The sequence below is a fragment of the Amborella trichopoda genome, chromosome 3 (assembly GCF_054954075.1).
Source record: "Amborella trichopoda isolate Santa Cruz 75 chromosome 3, AtrichopodaSantaCruz75HAP2 v2.0, whole genome shotgun sequence".
Lineage (NCBI taxonomy): Eukaryota > Viridiplantae > Streptophyta > Magnoliopsida > Amborellales > Amborellaceae > Amborella > Amborella trichopoda.
In genome coordinates this window covers 54415819-54437174 of record NC_142338.1, presented here as the reverse complement: position 1 = coordinate 54437174, position 21356 = coordinate 54415819, and the positions used below count along the sequence as shown (strand labels likewise).

General features: G+C 38.1%; 1 protein-coding gene across 2 annotated transcripts; it reads left to right on the top strand.

Moving 5' to 3' along the window:
• The first annotated feature begins 4462 nt into the window (after nt 1-4462).
• LOC18429382 (uncharacterized) lies at nt 4463-21317 on the top strand. Of its 2 annotated transcripts, XM_006838668.4 has the most exons (4): nt 4463-5003; nt 5938-6927; nt 20492-20539; nt 20647-21317. In XM_006838668.4, exons 1-4 carry the CDS (start codon nt 4800-4802, stop codon nt 21088-21090), a joined length of 1686 nt encoding a protein of 561 aa, XP_006838731.1. In that variant the 5' UTR covers nt 4463-4799; the 3' UTR covers nt 21091-21317. The 2 variants fall into 2 exon arrangements, with proteins under 2 accessions (XP_006838731.1, XP_088717534.1); XM_088861408.1 differs by lacking the exon at nt 5938-6927.
• The last annotated feature ends 39 nt before the right edge of the window (nt 21318-21356 follow it).

The window sequence follows — 21356 nt, the reverse complement described above, 5'->3', positions numbered from 1 at the left end:
CCATCATTTAGAATGACAAAGTTCAACATATAAAGTTCAGAAACTTGTCTCAGCAAAGGTACTCAGCCATTCAAAGTTTATAAAATTGAACGGACTGGCGGTCCAACTGGTAGAACCTTTTGACGGCAAACTTCTCCAGTCCGAGGGAAGGCCTAAACTTGAATTTACACCGAACGGGTAAATGAGGGCATTTGACAGATTGATCACTGATTTTGCCAGTTCTGTTTGACCTTGATTATTTTTTAAAAAATTTCTTGCCAAATATTTACAAGATTTTATTATTTCTTTCCATATTGTTTGTTTTGATCACACGATAACTTTTTATTACCCAATTATTGCACCAAAAAATTCTAATAAAATAAATATATCGTTATTTCCTTTTTCAAAAAATAGAAGTATAGAATTTGTCAAATTTTTTCTTTTTTATATTTTTATTCTAACAGCTTATTAAAATTTGAGTTAGATCTATTCCTTTTGTCATGATGATGTATTAAGTCTCTCTATATAATTTTGGGAACAAAATTTATTTCAAACATAACATCTTTGTGTAATAGTTCATATAAAATGGAGTAAAATATATTCCCTTTTTATGTTAATTTTTAAAATATTGGTCAAAATTTAGCAACTTTGGCTAAACAAAACAATATTTAATGAGGTTTTATTTAAAATGAGTAAAATTTTGCTTGGTTTTTCATGTTGTAGTCAATTAATGTTTGAAACACCAAACTCTTTTTTATCGGTTTTACCTAATGTATTTCTACTTTTCATCGGTTTTACCTAATGTTAATTTCAACTTTTCATCGGTTTGACCTAATGTATTTCTACTTTTTTTTTAGATTTTTTATAATTTAGTAAATTTTGTAATTTTTTATTTTGAAAAAAAAATTGATTGGTCTGACCATCGGTTTAACCGGTTTTGATTGGACGAGCTATTTCGTTGATTCAAGCACCAATCCAATCCTCAGAGCACTGGGTCTCGTTGAACAACTTGTGCTAGTCTAAATGGACTTGCGCAAGTCATATAAAAGCAAAAAAGCCCAAGAAAAAATGAAAAAAAAAAAAAAATGAAAAAATTAAATGAACATAAGAAAGTAAAATAAGACTAAATAAAACTAAAAATTCCAAATAAGCTTTAAAAAAATATAGGACAAATGGATGTGAAAAAAACTTATTTATAGATGGGGGAGATTTAAAAAAAAAAAAAAAAAAAAATTTAAAATAGGAATTATGGTAAAACATGCTGACCATTATCTACAAAAATATCCAACATATATATATATATATATATATATATATATATATATATATATATATACACGATATTTATGTATTTTTAACAATTATTTGAATTTTTAAATTTTTTGTGTACCCCAAGTTGTACACATAACTCCCAAGTCCGAGTGGACAATCAGAAAATAGATATTTTATATCACTCATTATTTCATTCCAAAGATAAGAAAAGTGATTAAAAATTAACTTCAAATCCTGGTAATTTGCTTGAAGAAGACAAAATGGCATTGGAATTGCACAAAACCAATTGCGTTTGATGAATAGAGGTCACAATCATTCGCACTTATTAGATGTTAAATTGGATATTTTAGAGTGAATCATGAAGTCGGAGATTTTTTTTTTTTGAACTTTGTGTTTATTCAATGACACTCTGACTACTACTAATTTTAAAATTTATTATACGATAATGATTGTGACAAAACATAAAGGGAAAATTTATATAGAGCCGATGCTCTAAACAATCAAACTAGAGCCTACCTAAAAAATTTCACAGATGCCCAAATATCCTCAAATTGATCATCTCAACATCAAGAAGCATGGACATGAGAAAAAAAATAGATTTAAAGTTTTGGACCATCAATTTTCAAGATTTTCAAGTTTTCATAGATTTGTAGATCTACACTATTTTTTAAGCTTTAAACTTTATAAATATATTTTAAAGCTATGACAAAGATGAGAATATATATTTTATAAAATATATATTTTAAAAATAAAAATATATTTTAAAGTTATGACAAATATTTCCAAACCACATTTCTATAAGGTAGGCTCCAATTTGATTGTTTAGAGTATGGGCTATGTACAAACCGCACCCAAAGATAAATAATCCCTATTCTGAAAGTGCTCCGAGATAGGCATGATAACAAAGCCTTTATTCATAGCATAAAAAATATTCACTTCTTGTTTTTTTCTCTAATTCAATTTGGGGCCACAATAATTGATTGCCGTGCGCTGATCCATTTCTTTTGAGGGTGATTAAGTGTTCATCTCGAGGTATTGATATTCCCAAGTTTAAATAATAGTCTTGCACTAAGACTATTTGGTGGGTGGGCTCATCTACGTACAATTGACCCCCGAAAATTCCACATTTTAGACATCGGGTAAGATTAGTGTAAGGCCGAGGTTTATAATTAAAGTATTGTATATTATGTGACTATTTATTTTTTGTATAATGAGGTCATAATTATTTTTAATCATTGGATATGAAATCTAATAGATGGAAGTGTATCGTAACATTTGAGAAATTTTGTTTGAACGTGCCTAAACAACAACACATCATAAACCACCCGATTTAAATTTAACGGTCAACGCTGATTCTGATCTCATTGTATCAAAAGTAAATGGTCTCATTGTATATATCTCCTTAAAGTAAAGATGCAATTTACACTTATGCCGAAAAATATTATTTTGGCATTGAAAATCCCTATAGTGGCTTAAAGATTTATTTCTAGTAGTAATTATGAAATTTGAAGTTCTAAAAATAGTGAAAAATATAGTAGATACCTAAATACTTAAAAAAAGGAGATAGTCCTTATAATTATAAAATACACAATTTTTAGGGCTCAAATCTATTTTATTTCACATCTATGAGGCTGAGATGATCAATTTGATGCTTTTCCAATGCCATATCAACTAGCTCTAGCGTGGCTTGATGAGCTTTAAAAAGAATGTTAAAGAGTAAAAAATGTTCTATGATGGAGTGGCCTAACCCCATATTTTCACCCACTAGGAAAAAATTTATATACACTGCCAAACTTATGCAAAAAAGTTTATATACATTGAAAAATCCTCCAATTGATTATTTGGAGCTTGGAATGTACTTTAAGTTAAAAAAACAAATGCATCTTGTAAACATTATTTGGACTGTCAATTTTCAAAAGTTTCAATCACTTATAAATTTGCTTGATCCATACTATTTTAAAGCTTTAAATTTTCTAATTACAAATAAAAATAGATTTTATAGCTATCAACATTACAATATGCATGTAACTTTGATTATTTTAGATTGAGGCCTTATATAAACCCCACTCTTTTCAAACCTGAATGAGCCCACAATTTTGATTGAAAAGTTTACTTCAGCCTTGAGTCCAGATGTCGTTTTCTTGTAAATAGTCTTTTCCGATTTGCATAATCAATCCATATGGAAACCAGTCTAAACTTCTTAGACGATATGGATACTAGCCCAATTTCCCTTAAAGCTCTTTAATATATATATATATATATATATTATTTTAAAAATTATTTAATATTTTTTTTAGATGTTTTTAAATTTCCAATCCATAAACTCTTATTTTAAATTTTATTTTATTTTATTTATTTTAAAAATATTCTTTACATCAAACAGATTTAAATCTCATATGGATCGCCAATCTAGAAATATGGCACTAATTTGTGGGTAAAAATCCGTAAACCAATATGTGTTTGAAAAGTTAGGAAAAATTACAAAATACAATCTAAAATGGACTATCTACGCAATTTACCCCCACCTTAATTTTTTTTCACACATTTTTCCCCAAAAAATCTTTCCTCACAAAAACCCCCCAACCCAAAAGTAACGTAAAATAGAATTAAATACCTTCGTTTCTTTTCACACAGCCTTCTCTCTCCTGTTTCTTTTCACATAGCCTTCGGCTCCAACAATGGAGGACTGCGCGCCAGCAGTCACAATGTGCGCTCCGACAGTGTTTTGTCTAACCCACATCGCTCCGGCATACTGAGAACTACGCTCCGACAGTGATACTACATGCTTCGGCAGTCCGCTCTGGCAATATGAGAATGCGCTCCGGTACTGAAAATACATACTTTGATAGTTCGCTTCGGCAGTGCTTCTTGACATTCCACTCCGACAGTAGTATATTGCGCTTCGATACTACTCTATTTGGGATCGCGAATTGATTTGGTTTGTATGGGAAGGGCATTTCCATTTCAAAATTAAAAACTTTTTACCTTGAGGTTTTTTTTTTTTTTATAAAGGTTGTTTTTAGGAAAAAAAATGTAAAATTTTTTTGGTACGAGGATAAGTTGGATAGATAGTTCATTTTAGAGTGTATTTTATAATTTTTTTTAAACACGGCTGGCAAAGAAAAATCAAGGGTAATTTCGTCATACAATAAAACGAGGGTCTCCTGAGTCATTTTGTAAATTTAGGCGGCAGCTACCGGATTAGACCTTTGTTGCAACGAAAATGTCGGGGGAGCTCATTTCCTTGCCCTCGCCAATCGAACCAGTCACAAGTCCACCAGTTCTTCCATTTTTCAAGAAGATCGACAAGCACCCTAAAAAGTAGAGAGAGAAAACAGGTTTCTCGCTCTTCTGCTTCTGCAACTCTCTTACTGGTGGCTCTGGAGCTCATCCGACCGCTTTGATGGTGGGCAGATAAAGCGGTGGTGGTTTATTTTACCCAAATAACCCTCTGGTTGCGTACGCCTCCTGGCCTCCTAGAGAGAGAGAGGGTTGGAAGGTGCAGCGATAAGACATAGAGAGAGTGGGGTGTCGTGATCAGAGAGAGAATGGCGGGGAGCAGGGAAGAGGATGAGAGGAGCGAGAGCAGTGATTACACATCAGAGGACGAAGGTACAGATGAATACAGGAGAGGGGGTTACCACGCTGTAAGAATAGGGGACACCTTCAAGAATGGATGCTACGTTGTTCAGAGCAAGCTTGGATGGGGCCATTTCTCCACTGTCTGGTTGGCCTGGGACACTCAGCACAATGTAATCGCCTCTATAAACCCTAAATCGTTCACCTTCTCATTTTGATCATTCTATTTTTGCATGATTATGGATTTTATTTTGATATTTATGCATCGAGTTTGATATTGGGTTTCTCTCGGGTCATCTTTCTTTTTGCTGGATTAGGGTGCACTGGGTGTTGATTTTGTTGCTTGCCTCAGTTTTGGTTGAGCTTAGTTTTTACTTCATCTTGGAATGCATTTGCTTTTGTCTAAGCTGGGAGTTTTGAGAGATTTGATTGGACAACTCGAAGCAAACATTCTAACATTTGTAGGTTTGCATTGATTTTAGCCGGGATGTAGGTTTTAACATTTGGGCGATTGCATTGATTCTTGTTAGGCTCAGAGATATGCTTTTGTTTCCCTTGAGGTATTATGGCATTTATACCAGATCTATCAAATAATATGCTTTTAACTTCAAATCCCTGACGACCCCCTTGCATAAATTTTTTGAGGAGCTGATAAAAAACTTAATATCTGCGAATAATTAGCTTGTTGGATTGGATATCTTGGATCATCTTCTTACTCATTTTTAACGAAGTCTTAGAAAAACATTCTGTGAAATTTTTATTTTCTTCCCTTGATTCCTTTTAATGTTTTTCCTTGTTTAATAACATTTATCTTTTGATAGTCACCTTTCTTGTATCTTTAATCAAGAAAATGTACATTTGTCTAACCATTTTGTACATTTTTTGGACCCGTTTGGGTTTTTATCGAGTGACCCTTGTGGGTCACTATACATCTTGATTTTCTTGTAATCTTCTACTACTTAGTAATGCAATTAAAGTGAATTTTTCTCAAAATAAAATAAAATCACGAACATGAAAATTCTGGCCGCAATATGACATTTTCTGAGCTTTCTGCCAAAAGCAAATCCTCTTACCTTTTTCCTTCAAACCCAAACATTTTTGTGGCAGAGATATGTTGCCCTGAAAGTCCAAAAGAGTGCACAGCATTACACAGAGGCAGCTATGGATGAGATTACAATCCTCAAACAAATAGCAACAGGGGACCCAGAAGATAAGATGTGTGTGGTTAAGCTCTTGGATCATTTCAAGCATTCAGGGCCAAATGGGCAGCATGTTTGTATGATATTCGAGTTCCTAGGAGATAATTTATTGACACTTATCAAATATACTGATTACAGAGGGATTCCTCTTTCCATGGTCAAGGAAATATGTTTTCATGTTCTAGTGGGATTGGATTATTTACACAGGCAGCTCTCGATCATTCACACTGATCTAAAGCCTGAGAACATATTGCTTGTGTCCTCAATAGATCCCTCCAAGGATCCAAGAAGGTTTGGCACTCCTCCCATTCTTCCTAGTAACAAGGATAAATCAGGCTTTGCCCTAAACTCTGGAACCCTGAAAGATACAAAGAGTTCAAATGGGGACCTGACAAAGAACCAGAAGAAGAAGATCAAACGCAAAGCTAAAAGAGCAGCTCAGGATTGTGTGGGGAATGCAGGGACTCAAGAAATAACTCTAGCTTCCAAAGTTAACTTCCCTACCTCAGATTCAAATGAGGTTAGTGGGGATGCCAAGGCCCATGAAGAGCGAGAAGATGACTCTGAAGTCAAAATTGGTGGATCGAATCCTGATGAGAAAAAGGATGGTGCTCGTGATGGTCAGAGTCATCGAAGGGGAAGCCGATCTACCCGACAAAAGCTATTGAAGTCAGTTGACCTCAAATGCAAATTGGTTGATTTTGGAAATGCTTGTTGGACTTATAAGCAATTCACAACTGATATCCAGACCAGGCAATACAGGTGCCCTGAGGTTCTTCTTGGTTCTAAGTATTCTACTTCGGCTGACCTATGGTCGTTTGCTTGCATCTGTTTCGAGCTGGCTACTGGAGATGTTCTCTTTGACCCTCACAGCGGTGAAAATTTTGACAGGGATGAGGTAGGAACCATCTTATTAAGTCTGGACTAGCTACTGTATGATGTGACATAACTTTTTACTGTTGTTTCTGTTTCCATCAAGTATTGAATTCTTAATATGCTTGTGCTCTTGTTCTCTATGTGATATTTGTTAGGAAGCTTATTGCATAAGTTGATTCTATATTATGATAATTATGATCAATTTGCTGATGTGGAATGAAGAGCTTGACCATATTCTGCTTGCATTTCTTTGATTCTTTGTTTAATGCAGTAGTATCCAACAAGTTGTTTGTATTTTTTGCATGAATGAAGTGTACAGGGAAACATAAATTTGACCTTCCATTTTGAATGATTAGTAAGATTTAGCTTGACTCTCATATTGCTTCATTCTGTGCATTGGACTGATTTGTTTTCTCACTTGCCCTGCCATTATCTTTGTATTGTTGATTATTATAGAATTTACGGCATACACACCTAGATTTTACTGTTCAGTCCTCTCTTTTGTACTGTTGTACTTATTATCATCAAACTATTTTTTGGCATGCTGCTGGTTATTTTACTCTTTATTCTTTTGGACTTGCATATATTTATTGTTGCTCTTCTCAAGGTGACCAATTTATTCTCATATGGGATTTGTTCTATAGCTATGCTAGAGTTCAGGACCTTTGAATTAAGTTGAATTCCATTATTTCTCTTCACCCTTCATGTTGGAGCCCGGAATACATCTAAAACAGAGCACCTTAGTGTCATGCTTGCCATTGCCTTGGGCTCTTCTAACATTGCCTTCCAACACTAATTTGGCAGTTGTTCACATTTCTAGGCCAATATTTGTCCCTTCTTGAACTGTCACCTGTTGGTTATCTAATAAATATTGGACTTGCCATCCGTAATACACTTCTTGGCACCGCAAGGTGATATATGTTGACAAGCATCCCATAGAGTGCTTCTTGTGTAACATGCGACTTTGTCTTTGAAACAAGGGTACTTCAGGTAGCTTTCTGGCTGCATAGAGTTAAAGCAAGATAAAAGGGATGCTTAATGATTAACCCTATGCATGGGTTTGTGGCGATAAAAAGGAGTCAAACCTAGTGATTAGTTCTAGCTCCTCCAAAGTTTTAGATATTTGTTGCAAATTGGTATAATTGATAAGATTGATTGATTTATCTGGTGATCGAAAATTCGGTCAAGTCGACTCAGACTCGATTGAGTCACTCGGCATCGGCACCTTGTTGGGGTGATTATCAATGCACAAAATTGTGGGGTGGGGTACCTGTATTTTACTTAGGACGGTATTGCGCAAACTAGCCTGAGTATCGTCTACTGTGGAGCTCTGGCAGACTAGCCTGACTTCTGCACTTCTGGGGTGAGTTGCTAAGTACTCACCAAGTACTATTCGGTGGCAAGTCAAAGAGGGGGGTGAATTTTTTTTCATAATTTCTTTAATTTAGAGCCTTACGTTTGCCCATTTGAGCCAAAAATATTGCTTGGATAGAGTTTAGCTTGATCTAACTGTTAGAAACAATAGATTCGAGAAAAAAAAACACCGAATTTGAGAGATTATTGATAATAAAAAAAAAGGAAAAAGACCTGCACCCCCTCCACACAGTTTTACCCCCATTTAGGTCCTCGGGCCCACAGAAATCCCATGGACCCCCTCTAATTTGCAAAACTTGGACTAGGAAACCCCTTCCGACCTTTTTCTACTTCATAATGACGCACAATGCCCTTTACTTCTACAAAATATCACAACTGTCTGATAATAGGAAAGGGCATCCCGTGAGCTTTCCCTCTTATTAGCTTTGCCTTGTGAAGCCCCCCTTCACCCCCTCTATCTCTCTTCGATTTGAATCCACTGTTCTGTCCCAATCCTACGCTTCAAAAATCAATAATTTTAGAGAGAGAGGAGCAATAAACTGAATCCCAACAAAAAGCACACTTTAATGCCAGCAACATGTTTCAAATAATCCAGATTCACGTAATAATATAGCAATCAACCCAATATGCAAACAACAACAAATCAGCAAACTACAATAAACCAACAATCTCTTCCAAGCATACTGATTCATTTCAAATCCACTTTTTTAATTACCCAAAATTTGTCGAAATAAGCCACAGAGAGAGAGAGAGAGAGAGAGAGAGAGAGAGAGAGAGAGAGAGAGAGTAAATTTAGTGCAAGAGGGTAGCGCATCAGGTGCTGAAAGCATTAGCATCTGACAAACAAATGAAGATTCAATGAAAAGTAAGAGAGATGAGAAAGAGTAGAGAGATATAGACCGACATGGTGAAAATGCAAGGAGATTTAGTGGCCAAGCTGCAAGATAAGCAACCTGCAAGGTGAAAAGGCAGGGTTCTTCTCTACTTCAGGTTGGACAAGTCACAAGAAAAGAGTGAGAGAGGAAGAAGCCATCCCTCCTCTTGATGGGAGAGAAAGAGAAGAGAAAAGAGAGTGATCTGTGGTGCATGAAATCATAGAGAGAGAGAGCATGAAATATTGGGTAGAGAGAGAGAGTGATGGAAGGGATCAGAGATATTTTTCCGCAGGAAGAGAGGGAGAGACATTGATTCATGAAAGCACAAAGAGATAGAGAGGGCATGAAGCATGAGTAGAGAGGGGGCAGGGGGTAGAGAGAGAGAGAGAGAGTGAGTATGCATGTGAACAAAGTGAGAGGGGTGTGGTGGATGGAGGTTCAGGGAAGCTCTTGGATGGAGAGGCAGAGGAAGAGAGGGGCTCATGGAAGCCCCTTTCATTAATTGACGATTCTGACATTTTATAAAAGTAAAGGGCCATATATGTAATTAAGCGGCAGAAAAATGTGTGGAGGGGGTCCTTATCTGAGTTTTGAAAATGAGAGTGTCCGTGAGTTTTTGGTAAACCCAAGGGTCTAAGTGGGAGTAAACGTTTGGAAGGGGTGTAGGTCTAATTGGAAAAATTGCAGATAGCAAAATGGGCCACATATTTTACCAATGAAAAATTGCGATTTCTTCACAAATAATGGTTAATATTTGATGAAATCTGGTCCGTAAGCTCATTTTTGTTTTCTTAATCCAACCATGGCCTTGATTTTCACAAAAGAGAATCATAAAAAAAGGATTATAGATTTTTCGAATTCAGATTTAGGATCTCCTTGATCCGAACCCGAAACCCAAAATCAGTTTGGGGCTTTTGATTGGGATTGGTTTTGTGAGGAAGCTTTTATAGAGATTTGAGTCTATTGATTTGCTCTATGCGCGTGCAACTGGAATTTTATGTGATCGTCGCATACCAATGAAGCTGAAGGGCAAGTTCTATAGGACAACGATGAGACCAGCTTTGCTTTATGGGGCAGAATGTTGGGCGACATAAAATAGTATACCCATAGAATGAGTGTAGCGGAGATGAAGATGTTGAGATCGATGAGTAGCAAGACGAGAAGGGATAGAGTTCGAAACGAATCCATTCGGGAGAATTTAGGTGTGACACCAATAGGCAATAAGATGAGAGAGAGTAGACTTAGATGGGCTGGTCATGTGTGGCGCCAACCAAGTACAACACCAGGTAGGAGGTGCAAGTTAGTTCAAGTGGAAGGATTGAAAAAGGCAAGGAGTAGGCACAAAAGGATGTGCTTGGAAGTAGTTCGAAAAACTATGGGGACTTATGGGCTCATTGAGGGTATGGCTTTTAATAGAGAGCAAACTGGCAGACCAAGATTCGTGTAGCCGACCTCAATTAACTGGGAAAAGGCTATAATGATGAGGATTTTCTCCGAACGTGAGGGGATGGGCCTCAAAGTTTTGGGTATGTTTCAGTGTTTCAATTGAAATTCATAAATTAATTGCTTGTTAGTTTAGTTCTATTTGAATTGTCATTTATTTTATATGTAAATTAATTTTTTATAATTTTTATGATTTTTAAATGTTTCATTTTTATTTCTTTCATATGTACTATATTTTAACAAGTAGTAACATCAAAACTTTTCTTATTTAACATTTTATATACATTTTTGATTGAGTAGTTTTATTGATTTTGTTATTTTTGCTTTTTCTTTTTTCTTTGCATTTTTCTCTGTTTTTTTGGGGCCCTTTTTTGGACTAGGACAGGATTCAGGCTAGTCCACTCGCTCAAGTTAGTCGGCAAGGGCAGGGTCCGAGTCCCAAGCCCCATTTGAGTAATTGAACGTTGTGATTGTGTCATAAATTGCTATGAGGCTTGTTTTGGAAATCAAAGATTTTCATGGCCTGCATGGTTTTGATTATTGAACCTTTCTTTGCCTGGTGAAAACTGACCTGTGCAAGGCATTATAGCCGATCCCATCCTTGTCGCTGGAATTTGTATGAAGCCTCTTATCTAGCTTTCATGCAAGCTATTATAACAAAGGAAAAAAAAAGAAAAAAAGAAAAAAGCAAAAAGAAGATCTTGAGCCTTGAGAGCAAGAATGTTTTTCTCCAGCATGTTATGCAAATGAGTTCTATCAATAACAATCCGGTAGGGCTGTTAATAGGTTGGGCTTGGCCTGGTCCAGACTTGACCTGAGAGCAGCCCAAACTGTGTTGGCCAGGCTTGAGCCTGAAAATCTAGTTTCGAACTGAGTCCGGCACAACATGGCTCAATGCTGTAGGATTTCGGGCTGGGCTGGGCTGGGCTTTATATCTATTTATTTATTGTTTGAAAAGTATATATCCGGTATATTTTTTACATACTATAATTTGAGCTATGCCCAGCCTGAAATAATTTTGGGCCTTTGATGGTTGATCCCTACTGGTGAACCTTCTTCTCTGCCCTTAAACCTGGCTGGCCTAAAAGCGCGCGGCCGGCCCGGACCCATCATCAGCCCTACAATTGAGGCTGTATATCCATGCCATATGGGTCGAATTCTGAGATGTTTTTCATTACAGCACTGTATTTTCTTTTTGATTGTTAATACATATTGTTGTCTTTTTTCAGCATTTCCTTACTATCCTACTGCATGTTGATGATGCAGCCTTATGCCAATCAATTGGCGAGAAACTCCTCTTTACATAGATTTTCCTATTAATCTGTTATGAACATTTTATATTTGATATGGGAGTGCAAAGCTTACTTGTGAGGGTAAACAAATAGGCATATGCCAAAAATTGAAACTTTTTGATTGGTAATGCATATTGTTGTTTTTTCTCATCATTTCCTTGCTATCCTACTGCATGTTGATGATGCATCCTCATGCCAAGCAATTGGCAAGGAACTACTATTTACATAAATTTTCCTATTAACCTGTTATGAACATTTTCTATTTAATAAGGGAATGCAAAGCTTACTTGTGAGGGTAAACAAATAGGCATATGCCAAAAATTGAAACCCCTTTGATGGTTCTTGTATACTACATTACTCCTTGCAGCTGTGTTCCTATTAGTGTGTTGGGACTCGTCTGAGTCTGAGTGGACTCGGCCGAGTTAGGCGAGGCGGGATTGCCCTAGTGTGCAGTATACCCATGGTTGTGGATTTCATATATATTGATATGTTGATTTTAAGTCAAATATGTTCAAATGGCACCTTGGGTAGCATGCATGGTTATTTCCCATCACGATGGGCCCCCCAGTAAACGTTGCCCTCATTTTTTTTAACCTCGGAAACTTAATGTCCCTTTTTTAAGGAGTTCAAAGAACAAGAGTTGAAAAAAAAGCGAACATGAGGATCTCGCCCAAGACTTCTCATAAAGTGACATCCCAAGATCAGCCTACCTAACCAACATGGTATTGGACATTTGTTGTAAGAAAGGGGAGGCTATATAATATATACTATTTTTTGTCTTTATTTGGATTTTTTTTAACCCAGGCTGGACTTGGGCGAGTTACTCGGATTTGCCTTAGAAGCTTGCCTTGGCCAAGGGCTGAGTACCTTGGTCAAATCGATTTTCGGTACACTGGTTTCCGTGTATTATTAGGATCCATGTTGTCATAATCGGAGTGGTCACCAAACTGGTGAGGATTTGATCCAGTTGAGATCTTCATGACTGCTGGTTGAACTGGATGGGACTGAACTTTAAAAGAAAAAAATGGAAGAAGAAGAAGAATAGTTCAAAAACTTCTCCACCTTGTTTAGCCAGCCCAATTGGTGAAAACCAGCCTGTCCGACTGACTAAAACTGGTCAAACATTGGTTTTGGTTGGTTTTTTACCAAGCCAATTTTTTACTTTAGACAAGGCCAGCTAAGGCAATTAGTAGGTACGTGGTGCATTGCATATTTGTAGGAGCTTTGTGCTTGGATAAATTCTCACTCCTGAAAAATATTGCACCAATTATTGTGATTAAAGCTTCTCTATATGTATCATCCAACTAAGTCTTTTATAGAAACAGCTTGGCAGCATTCCCGCTCCTAAAAACGCTTGGTGATGCCAAAATATATTAAAAATCTTTCCTGATTTTTATCTCGCACTGTTTCTGTGGCATTCTCTACTCATGTCTAATGATAAAGGTGCAGATTCCTAGCTAGTGTAGGAACAACAATTGCTGGTATGAAAATATTATTTGGAACAGCGCGACTTAGGTTAGGTTGTGCCTGTTAATGCCTTTGTTCTGATTTTTTTGTTGTGGTCAATGAATTTTGCTAAAATGTGCATCGCAAGCACACCTCATATGTACCTGTAGTGGTTGCTTTAAGTCCATTCTTATGTTACTTCATCGGTATATAGTAGTTGATTCTCTATCTTGATAGCCACATTGCACAAACTCTGATCCTAGATTCCTAGTTGTGAATGCAATTACCGAGTAGGTTTGATCACCATTTGATTGGTGTTTCATGACATGTGCATTCTATGGGTTAGACTTCGTAGGTTGTAGAAAATAAGCACAGGTGTGTGTCATGTTTGTCGACACAATTCAATGTCTGAGCTAACATGGCTTAGCTTCTAAATCCATTAGCTTGTGAAGGATGATAAGGACTAGAAATACATTTATTTCTATGTTCATCATCATCATCATCAAAACCTTTTTCCAACTATTTGGAGTCGGTTATACGAATCTTAGTCCGCCATTCTGCTTTATCAAGGACTATACCCACAGTGAGGCCATAAGTCCTCATATCTTTTCTCACTACTTCTAACCATGCCCTCTTGAGCCTACCCCTTGCCTTTTTTGATCGTTCCACTGGAACCAACTCACACCTCTTAAGAGGTGCTGTACTGGGTCTACGGCAAATGTCCAGCCCACCTAAGTCTACTTTATCTCATCTTACCGCCTATTGGAGGCAAACTTAAGTTCTCCGTAATGTATTCATTTCGAATTCTATGCTTTATAGTCTTGCCACTCATCCATCTCAACATCCTCAACTTAGCTACACTCATGCTATGGGTATGTTATTTCTTGATTGCCCAACATTCCGCCCCACAATGCAAAGCTGGTCTCACAATTGTCCTATAGAACTTATTCTTTAGCTTCATTGGCATATAACAATTACATAAAACTCCGGTTGCACATTTCCACTCTGCTCATCGAACTCTAATTCCATGTAGTACATCTTCCTCAATCTCTCTAGTTTCTTGGACAATCAGCCCTAGTTATCTAAAGGGCACTTTTTTTGGTATTTCTTTGCCATCAATTTTAACTACGTCGTTTTTACTCCTATTATTATTAAACTTGAATTTCATTTACTCTATCTTAGTCCGGTTAATTTTTAAACCTTTAGATTTTACGACATCCCTCCAAAGTTCTTTGTTTTGACACCTCTTTGGGTCTAATCGATCAAAACTATGTCATCCGGGAACAACATAAACAACAATATGTCATCTTGTAGGTGTCTAGTTAAGTCGTCCATAACTAAGATAAAGAAGTAGACTTATTGTCACTAAAACCTCACTCGTCTCTGCACGTTGTCTGCGCACTAGTTAACACCATTATACATGTCTCTCACCAAGTCGATATAATGTATAGACTCCTTTCTTTTCCAACACCCACCAAATTAAATCTCGAGGTATCTATCATTAGCTCTCTCTAGATCAATAAAAGACCATGTGGGGGTCTTTTCCTTTTGCCCTAAACTTCGCAATAAGTTGCCTAAGTAGGAAAATAACATCAATTGTTGACCTCCTTATACCTTTTTGTTGATACACTCGTTTATAGCCTTAGTTATTCATTACGTGAATTATGTTTCTCATTCATTATAATGTCCATGGCTAATGTTATTTAATGAGTTTATGGATGTTCCTTTTTGTCATTCTTCATGATATTATTTATCGAAGTTTTTGTCAAGAACAATGTTTTGGCACATCTGAGGTGTCATGTGACCATTGCCATGAACTACATCTGAGAAATGGATTTAGATCCCAAAACGGCTCCTAATTATCTGCAAATCCATTTCTGCCCTTAAATGTTGAATTTGGAGCTCCAAAAATGGTGCAATGTGATAGATCCAGGAAACCTTCAATGGATGGACCAAGAAAGTTGAGATGGACCATTTTTTAAGGCTTCAAATCCTCCTCTTTTTAGATCCTTGATCTTGGGGGTAAAGATGATAGGTTTGGTGAGTTTTGGGAAAGGGATCCATCTCCAGGATGGGTTGTGAGGTAATGCCGCATGCAACGATTGGCGTGCCAAAATTTTACTCTGTTGTCTATAAACCTACATTTGTGATTTGTTTAATGATTTCTTCGAATATAACTCTTAGCCTCATTCATTTTAGTAATGATATTGCAAGTAATTGGGGTTAATTTTTTCTTCAATCTCTCTTTGTAGCACTCGTTATCAGGGATAATTCTGCATTTTCTTGTTAAAAGATTTTTAACGACGTCTTCAACTTCATTTGTGTTTTAAACATTCAAAGGGTCATTGCTTGTGTACTTTGTTCAACTCTGTACGTCTTTTTAATGCATATAAACTAAACCAAGAAAATTCGGTTTGCTTTGATTGTATCTCTTATTATATTATGGTTGGTTAACATTGTTTAAAATTGGTTTTGTTAGTGAGTTCTACGTGCAATTTTTTTAGCATATTTTATTGTTTATAGTATGTATATGTGATTATTACATGCACTTATATGCATTTGTGTGTGTGTTCGTGCTCTCATTCTCTTGCTGTGTACAACACAGACGACTCTAACAATATATTATTCTCATCAGTGTTTCAAAAAGCGCTAGGCAGCACCCAAGTGGTTAGGAGGGTTCGGGCAGCCCAGAGCCTAGGTGGGCGCCTAGAACTTGGGTGGCCCAGTAGAATTTTTTTTTTTTTTGGGTTCTCTCTCTAAAATGGCCTCTAATGGGTTTTAGGTTTCAAATGAACTAAAACTCATGATTTTACCCCTTTAGTATTAGGAAATGACCCAAAAATAGCCGCAAGGAGTCGCATTTCCGCCCCTGGGTGGCCGCTCGTGGCCTACGCGGGTTCCCGGGTGCTTAGGCGGGCACCCAAGGATATCTGCCTAATTTGGCCGCCTACATCGCCCAGGCCTTCTGGACCGCCTAGGCGGCCGCCCAGGCGCTAGGTGGTCTGCTTTTTAATACACCGATTCTCATGTATCACATGTTGTGTATCAGTATATTGTAGTGAGCCGGAATTCATTTTTTGAGCTGGAAAAACTCACCTAGTCGACTCAACTCGTACGATGGGAATGTTTTATAAACTAACGACTCAGAATCTGCCTGAATTTTTGGTTATATGCACAGTTCTTTGTGGTGTTTTGACATATAGATTACTCATTCTGAAATGGTAGAAATGTGGTTGGAAATCCCACTAGGGACACTTTGTGTGTTTTGTGTTTTTTTTCTCCAATTTTTATAAATTTTTTGAAAAAATAGTTGAATTGGCTGGTTAACTCCACTATTTTACCTGGTTTTGCCATGGACCCAGTTAGCCTCCAAGTTCGGGTCTTTGAGCACGGGTAGACTTTTTTTTTTTGAAAGGTACAAATAAAATTACAATAAAGTTTTTTTTTAATAATTGTTTATTGTTTCTAATGGTTATGATTATTCTCATTTTGATTCGCAACAGGGTTTTTATTAAGTTCGAGTCTATTTTTGAGTTTTTAAAATCCTTGGTCTTACATTCACAATAAGGGGGTGGGTGCAATGTATATCTTTACCATGAGTCTCAAGTTACTTGGATGACTATGGATTAGTAAGTATTTGCCATAAGAGTCATGAAGTCATTCATCAGGAACTCTCTTACCCATGCCCCTTGATAATTTCATTGAAGGTTGCCATCTTGTTTTTGAAACTGTTAACATTTGTATTTGTAAAGAGGAATGTACACGTTGGTAAAAACGCCTACCCACAGGTTGGGAGCTCTATACAAAAAATTATCTAGAGGGTGCCTATCAACAAAAAATTCTATACAAGTATTAAAGCGAAAAAACTAGGGGGATTATAAATGTGTGATTGAGCTAGTTTTCCGCCTGGGTAGGCTCCTAGCTTAGCTAGATCATCTGCTGCTTGGTTGGCCTGGCGCCAAATATGCACCCATGAGACCTGTTTAAGCCTGCACAAGTCGAAGATCTTGTCAAAGACTGAAATGAGTCTCTTAGGTGGAGTTGCCTCTCCGGAGGCCTAGATGATGTCGTTTTTGGAATCACCTTCCACCACGAGGGAGGAACTCCAAGAGAGGTTGAACAGTTTGACACCTTCCTCCAAGGTGAGGGCTTTGGTCGTAGTTGGGTTGGCCCAACCAATAGGCTGGGCAAAGGAAGATATGATGGTTCCTTCGTGGTCTTTGAAGATTCCTCTGATGCCTTCTGGGTCTAGGTTGCCCAGGGAGCAACTGTCAAAATTGAGCTTGATTTGGCCAGGCTCTAGTGGGCACCACAAAGAGACACGAGGAATACGATGAGACTTGAAATGAAGGATCATATGCCAATTGAGAAGGAAGTCTGAGGCCGCTAAAAGCTTGAATCTGCTAGGGTGCGATGCCCCAAATGTCATGGTGGACACGATATTGTCCCACAAGACCCGTGGGTGAGATGATTGACCTTGGAAAATCCTTTTGCTGCGTTCCTTCCAAATGGTCCAAACAGTCACGGCTATGGAGGCCTTCGATAACAAAGTGCCGGATTTGGGCCACAAGATGTTTTGCGATTGTTGAAAGCGGTGAGGGACTGACTTGGGGGTGACCTGGGTCCAATTGAAAAGATGAAGAAGGTGGTCCAACAGTTGGCTCGCAACATTGCAATGGATGAAAAGGTGCGAGTTGGTCTCCTCTGCTTACCTAGACATTGCGCATCTGTTGGGGATAGTCACTCCTCTGCGCTGAAGGTGGTCGACGGTAAGTGCCCGTTTCGGCAAGGCGATCCAAAGGAAAAACTAAATTATGGGATGGGTGAAAGTGTGCTATGTCTTGGTAACAATGGGGTGAGGCGAGGAGGGAGAGGGCCTGGGGTTGTCGAGCACCCTATAGAAAGAGGCAACTGAGAACACCATGTTAGGGGTAGGGTTCTATTTGATGGAATCCATTCCCTGGGCAGATGGGCTGAGAGCTCAAGAAAGGAAGGGAGCTCACTCTTGCAGAGGGGTCTGCAAAAATTGGGGTTCCAAGTTCGAGATGATTGTAGAGAAGGGAAAAGGTCAGCCACTGAGGCGTTAGGGTCAAAAGTGAGGCAGGAGAGATTGGGGAAGTGTCAGGGGTGTGTGACCAATGCAGAGGTCAGACCAGAAAAGGGTTCTATCTCTGCAGTGAGAGTGGAAGCGAATGTGGTTTTGAAGGGTTCCAGGCGCCGAGTGGGAGATCTCCAAACCCCCAAGGGAGAATTGTAGGTTCTGATTTCAGGCAGCCAAGAGGCGAGACTGATGCGGTATTTGCAACGAAGAACCTGTTGCCAGAGGTGCCCCTCTTGGGTGGCGAGGCACCACTACCATTTGCCGAAAAGGGCTAGGTAATTGGATTGGAGGTTTCTAATCTCCAAACCTCCAAGGCCCTTGGACTTGCAAACCATTTGTCAGGAGTGGTTTATTTTGTTGGGTTCCCTTGAGGCAGACCAGAGGAAGTTGTGCAACAGTTGTTTTAAGCCGGTGGCCAGTTGGAAACATTTGAGAAAGAGGAGCAGGGAGTCCACCTGTTGTGATGAAGCACCACAAAAAAGGAGGGTGTCGCCCGCATGTTGGAGGTGGTGCAAGATGGGGTTGTGGTGTGGACTCCCTTTTGTCATCTTGTTGAAACCAAGGACATGCTTCTGGCTTTGTTTTATACTAGGGATATGTTCAATGATAGCATGACCACATGCTAACAAGACCAACTCATGATCTAAAGCAAATTTGGGTCAAGATTTGGGAGCGCAGATTGGTGGCTGCGAGGGAGGGAGGGAGGGAGGGAGAGTGGAGGGAAAACTGAGGTGACGATTGTGGAAAATACAATGGCGGAACAAATGTGGTGGAATAAAATTGAGGTTAAGATTCAGATAGGCTGAATGGCATGGTGGGGAGATAGGCATTCAATTATGACATTGACACCTTTTAACCAATACAAGATGTCTACAGAGGATTTCTTTTCAAACTTGATGTTACTAATCTCTGATGATGGAAACATCGAGAAAAGGGGGACTATTTCCATAAATAATCATATTGTCACTTCCTGCTAGGATTTTCAAGGGGTTCTGAGATTCTTCAAAAATTTTCCTATGTTGTGGACTGTCTTTGAAGTGAGTTGCTTTTCAGAATAATAAACGTGAAATCAATCAATTATTGATACTTGAATATGTGCAAGTGATCAAAATTCCTTTGTGATACTAGAGTCAGCTGTACAAGCTGGCTAGAGAAGTTGAAACATTTCTTAGTTTGTCTCCATTCTTTGCAGTAATGAAGTTTTAGTTCGACATAGGGCTTGCAAATTTTTCCTTTACCTGCTGCTGCGTTTTCCAATATATTTTACCGATCTATGTTTCATTGAGTACATGTTCTTATATTGGTCATTGGCTTTTGCAAAACTTTTATTAGCTATGGTATCAAGTATCATTAATATATAGACTCATAAATAATGAGCAATATTTTATGCTTGACCCTTCATTTGGATGACACACGCAAAATAGAAAGTAAAGTGCGGGTACTGTGCTGGGGCGTGTAAATTTGCTCCCTCGGCCCTCAGGTAAAAGGCCCAGTTAGAAGGATTTTTTTTATCTGAAAATTTTGAGTCCACTTTAGAATAATCAGATGAGTGATTTCAATAAACAAGGAAAAAAAAGAAAAGATTATTTCGAGTTCTTATACACCTAGATCTTGGTTGAAGAATTGGATAGTCTGTGGTAGGTACTGGGATGCGATTTTTTTCAGGCACTTCAAGTGCGTATTTTCTTTTGTTCTAAGGTTGGTTGCTAGACTTATTAGGTTACATCTCCAAAACTGCCGTCCTAACTACCTAATTTATTATGGGAGTATAAGATAATTTTAGTAGAAAGTATCCATAAGCTTCCATGGCTGGCTTCATCTTGGTGCGTCTGGGCCAATTGGTTTAAACTAAGAGGTTTTCAACCTAAGAGGAAAATGATATTATGAAAAAAATAAATAAATAGCACTCATAGATGGTATATTTTCTGATTTTTCCAAAATGAATAAATAAGTAAATTCAGTATAAACTGTTTTTCAATGCCGTTCTTTTTTTTATTGTAAACAAATTTAGTGCCACAAGTTCTTGTTCATATTTTGACTTACCTTGGTTTTCAGGATCACTTGGCGCTGATGATGGAGCTTCTTGGGATGATGCCTAGAAAAGTAAGCATCTGTATATCCTCCCTCCCCTCTTGTCTTTTCTTATAACACATTTCCAGGTTCACCCATTTAAAACTTGAGTTTGAATTGCCAACTACAATTTGTTCTAGATCGCTCTAGGTGGCAGATACTCCCGTGACTTTTTCAACAGACATGGTGATCTAAGGCATATCCGGAGGCTGCGCTTCTGGCCCTTGAACAAAGTGCTCGTGGAGAAATATGATTTCTCTGAGCAAGATGCAAATGAAATGGCTGATTTCCTTGTTCCCATACTTGATTTCGTCCCTGAGAAGAGACCAACAGCTGCTCAATGCCTCACTCACCCATGGATCACATCAGGGCCTCGGTGTCTCGAGCCATCCTTACCCCCTCTTCCTGATGGAAACAATGCCTCAGATGAAAAGAAACAGGAGGATGAGAGAGAGGCAATGGAGGCAGGCATGGGTAACATTGCCATTGATGCGGCTTCCAAGATTTGCAAGGATCCTCAGGCTAGTGGACCCAAGCTACTGATTAACAGTGGATCCAAGCCTCCCAGCAATACGTCCAGGTAATTGGCTAAAGTTATTCCTCTCTGTTAACCTCATTTTAGGAGCAGATTGTATTCTGTTTGGTCTTAGCAACAATTCTATCGGGGTTGAAATTCTTTTTTGGGGTGGGGTGATTTTGGGTGGGTTTCTATTCTTGTGTAGCTCTTACTACGGGTTGTGCATTATACTGAACAGAATATGCCTGTAATGTAATCCGGGAAATATATGAGATGTCCTCTTTCGATGACTGCTATGATTCAATGTATAGAGAGAGTTGTTTCTTTTGAGGG

Bases quoted from the DNA above. Each gene is read 5' to 3' on its own strand.
- LOC18429382 (XM_006838668.4), top strand. From the start codon at position 4,800: ATGGCGGGGAGCAGGGAAGAGGATGAGAGGAGCGAGAGCAGTGATTAC. The intron at 5,004-5,937 runs GTAATCGCCTCT...TTTTTGTGGCAG, and splicing joins CCTGGGACACTCAGCACAAT to AGATATGTTGCCCTGAAAGT. The intron at 20,540-20,646 runs GTAAGCATCTGT...AATTTGTTCTAG, and splicing joins TTGGGATGATGCCTAGAAAA to ATCGCTCTAGGTGGCAGATA.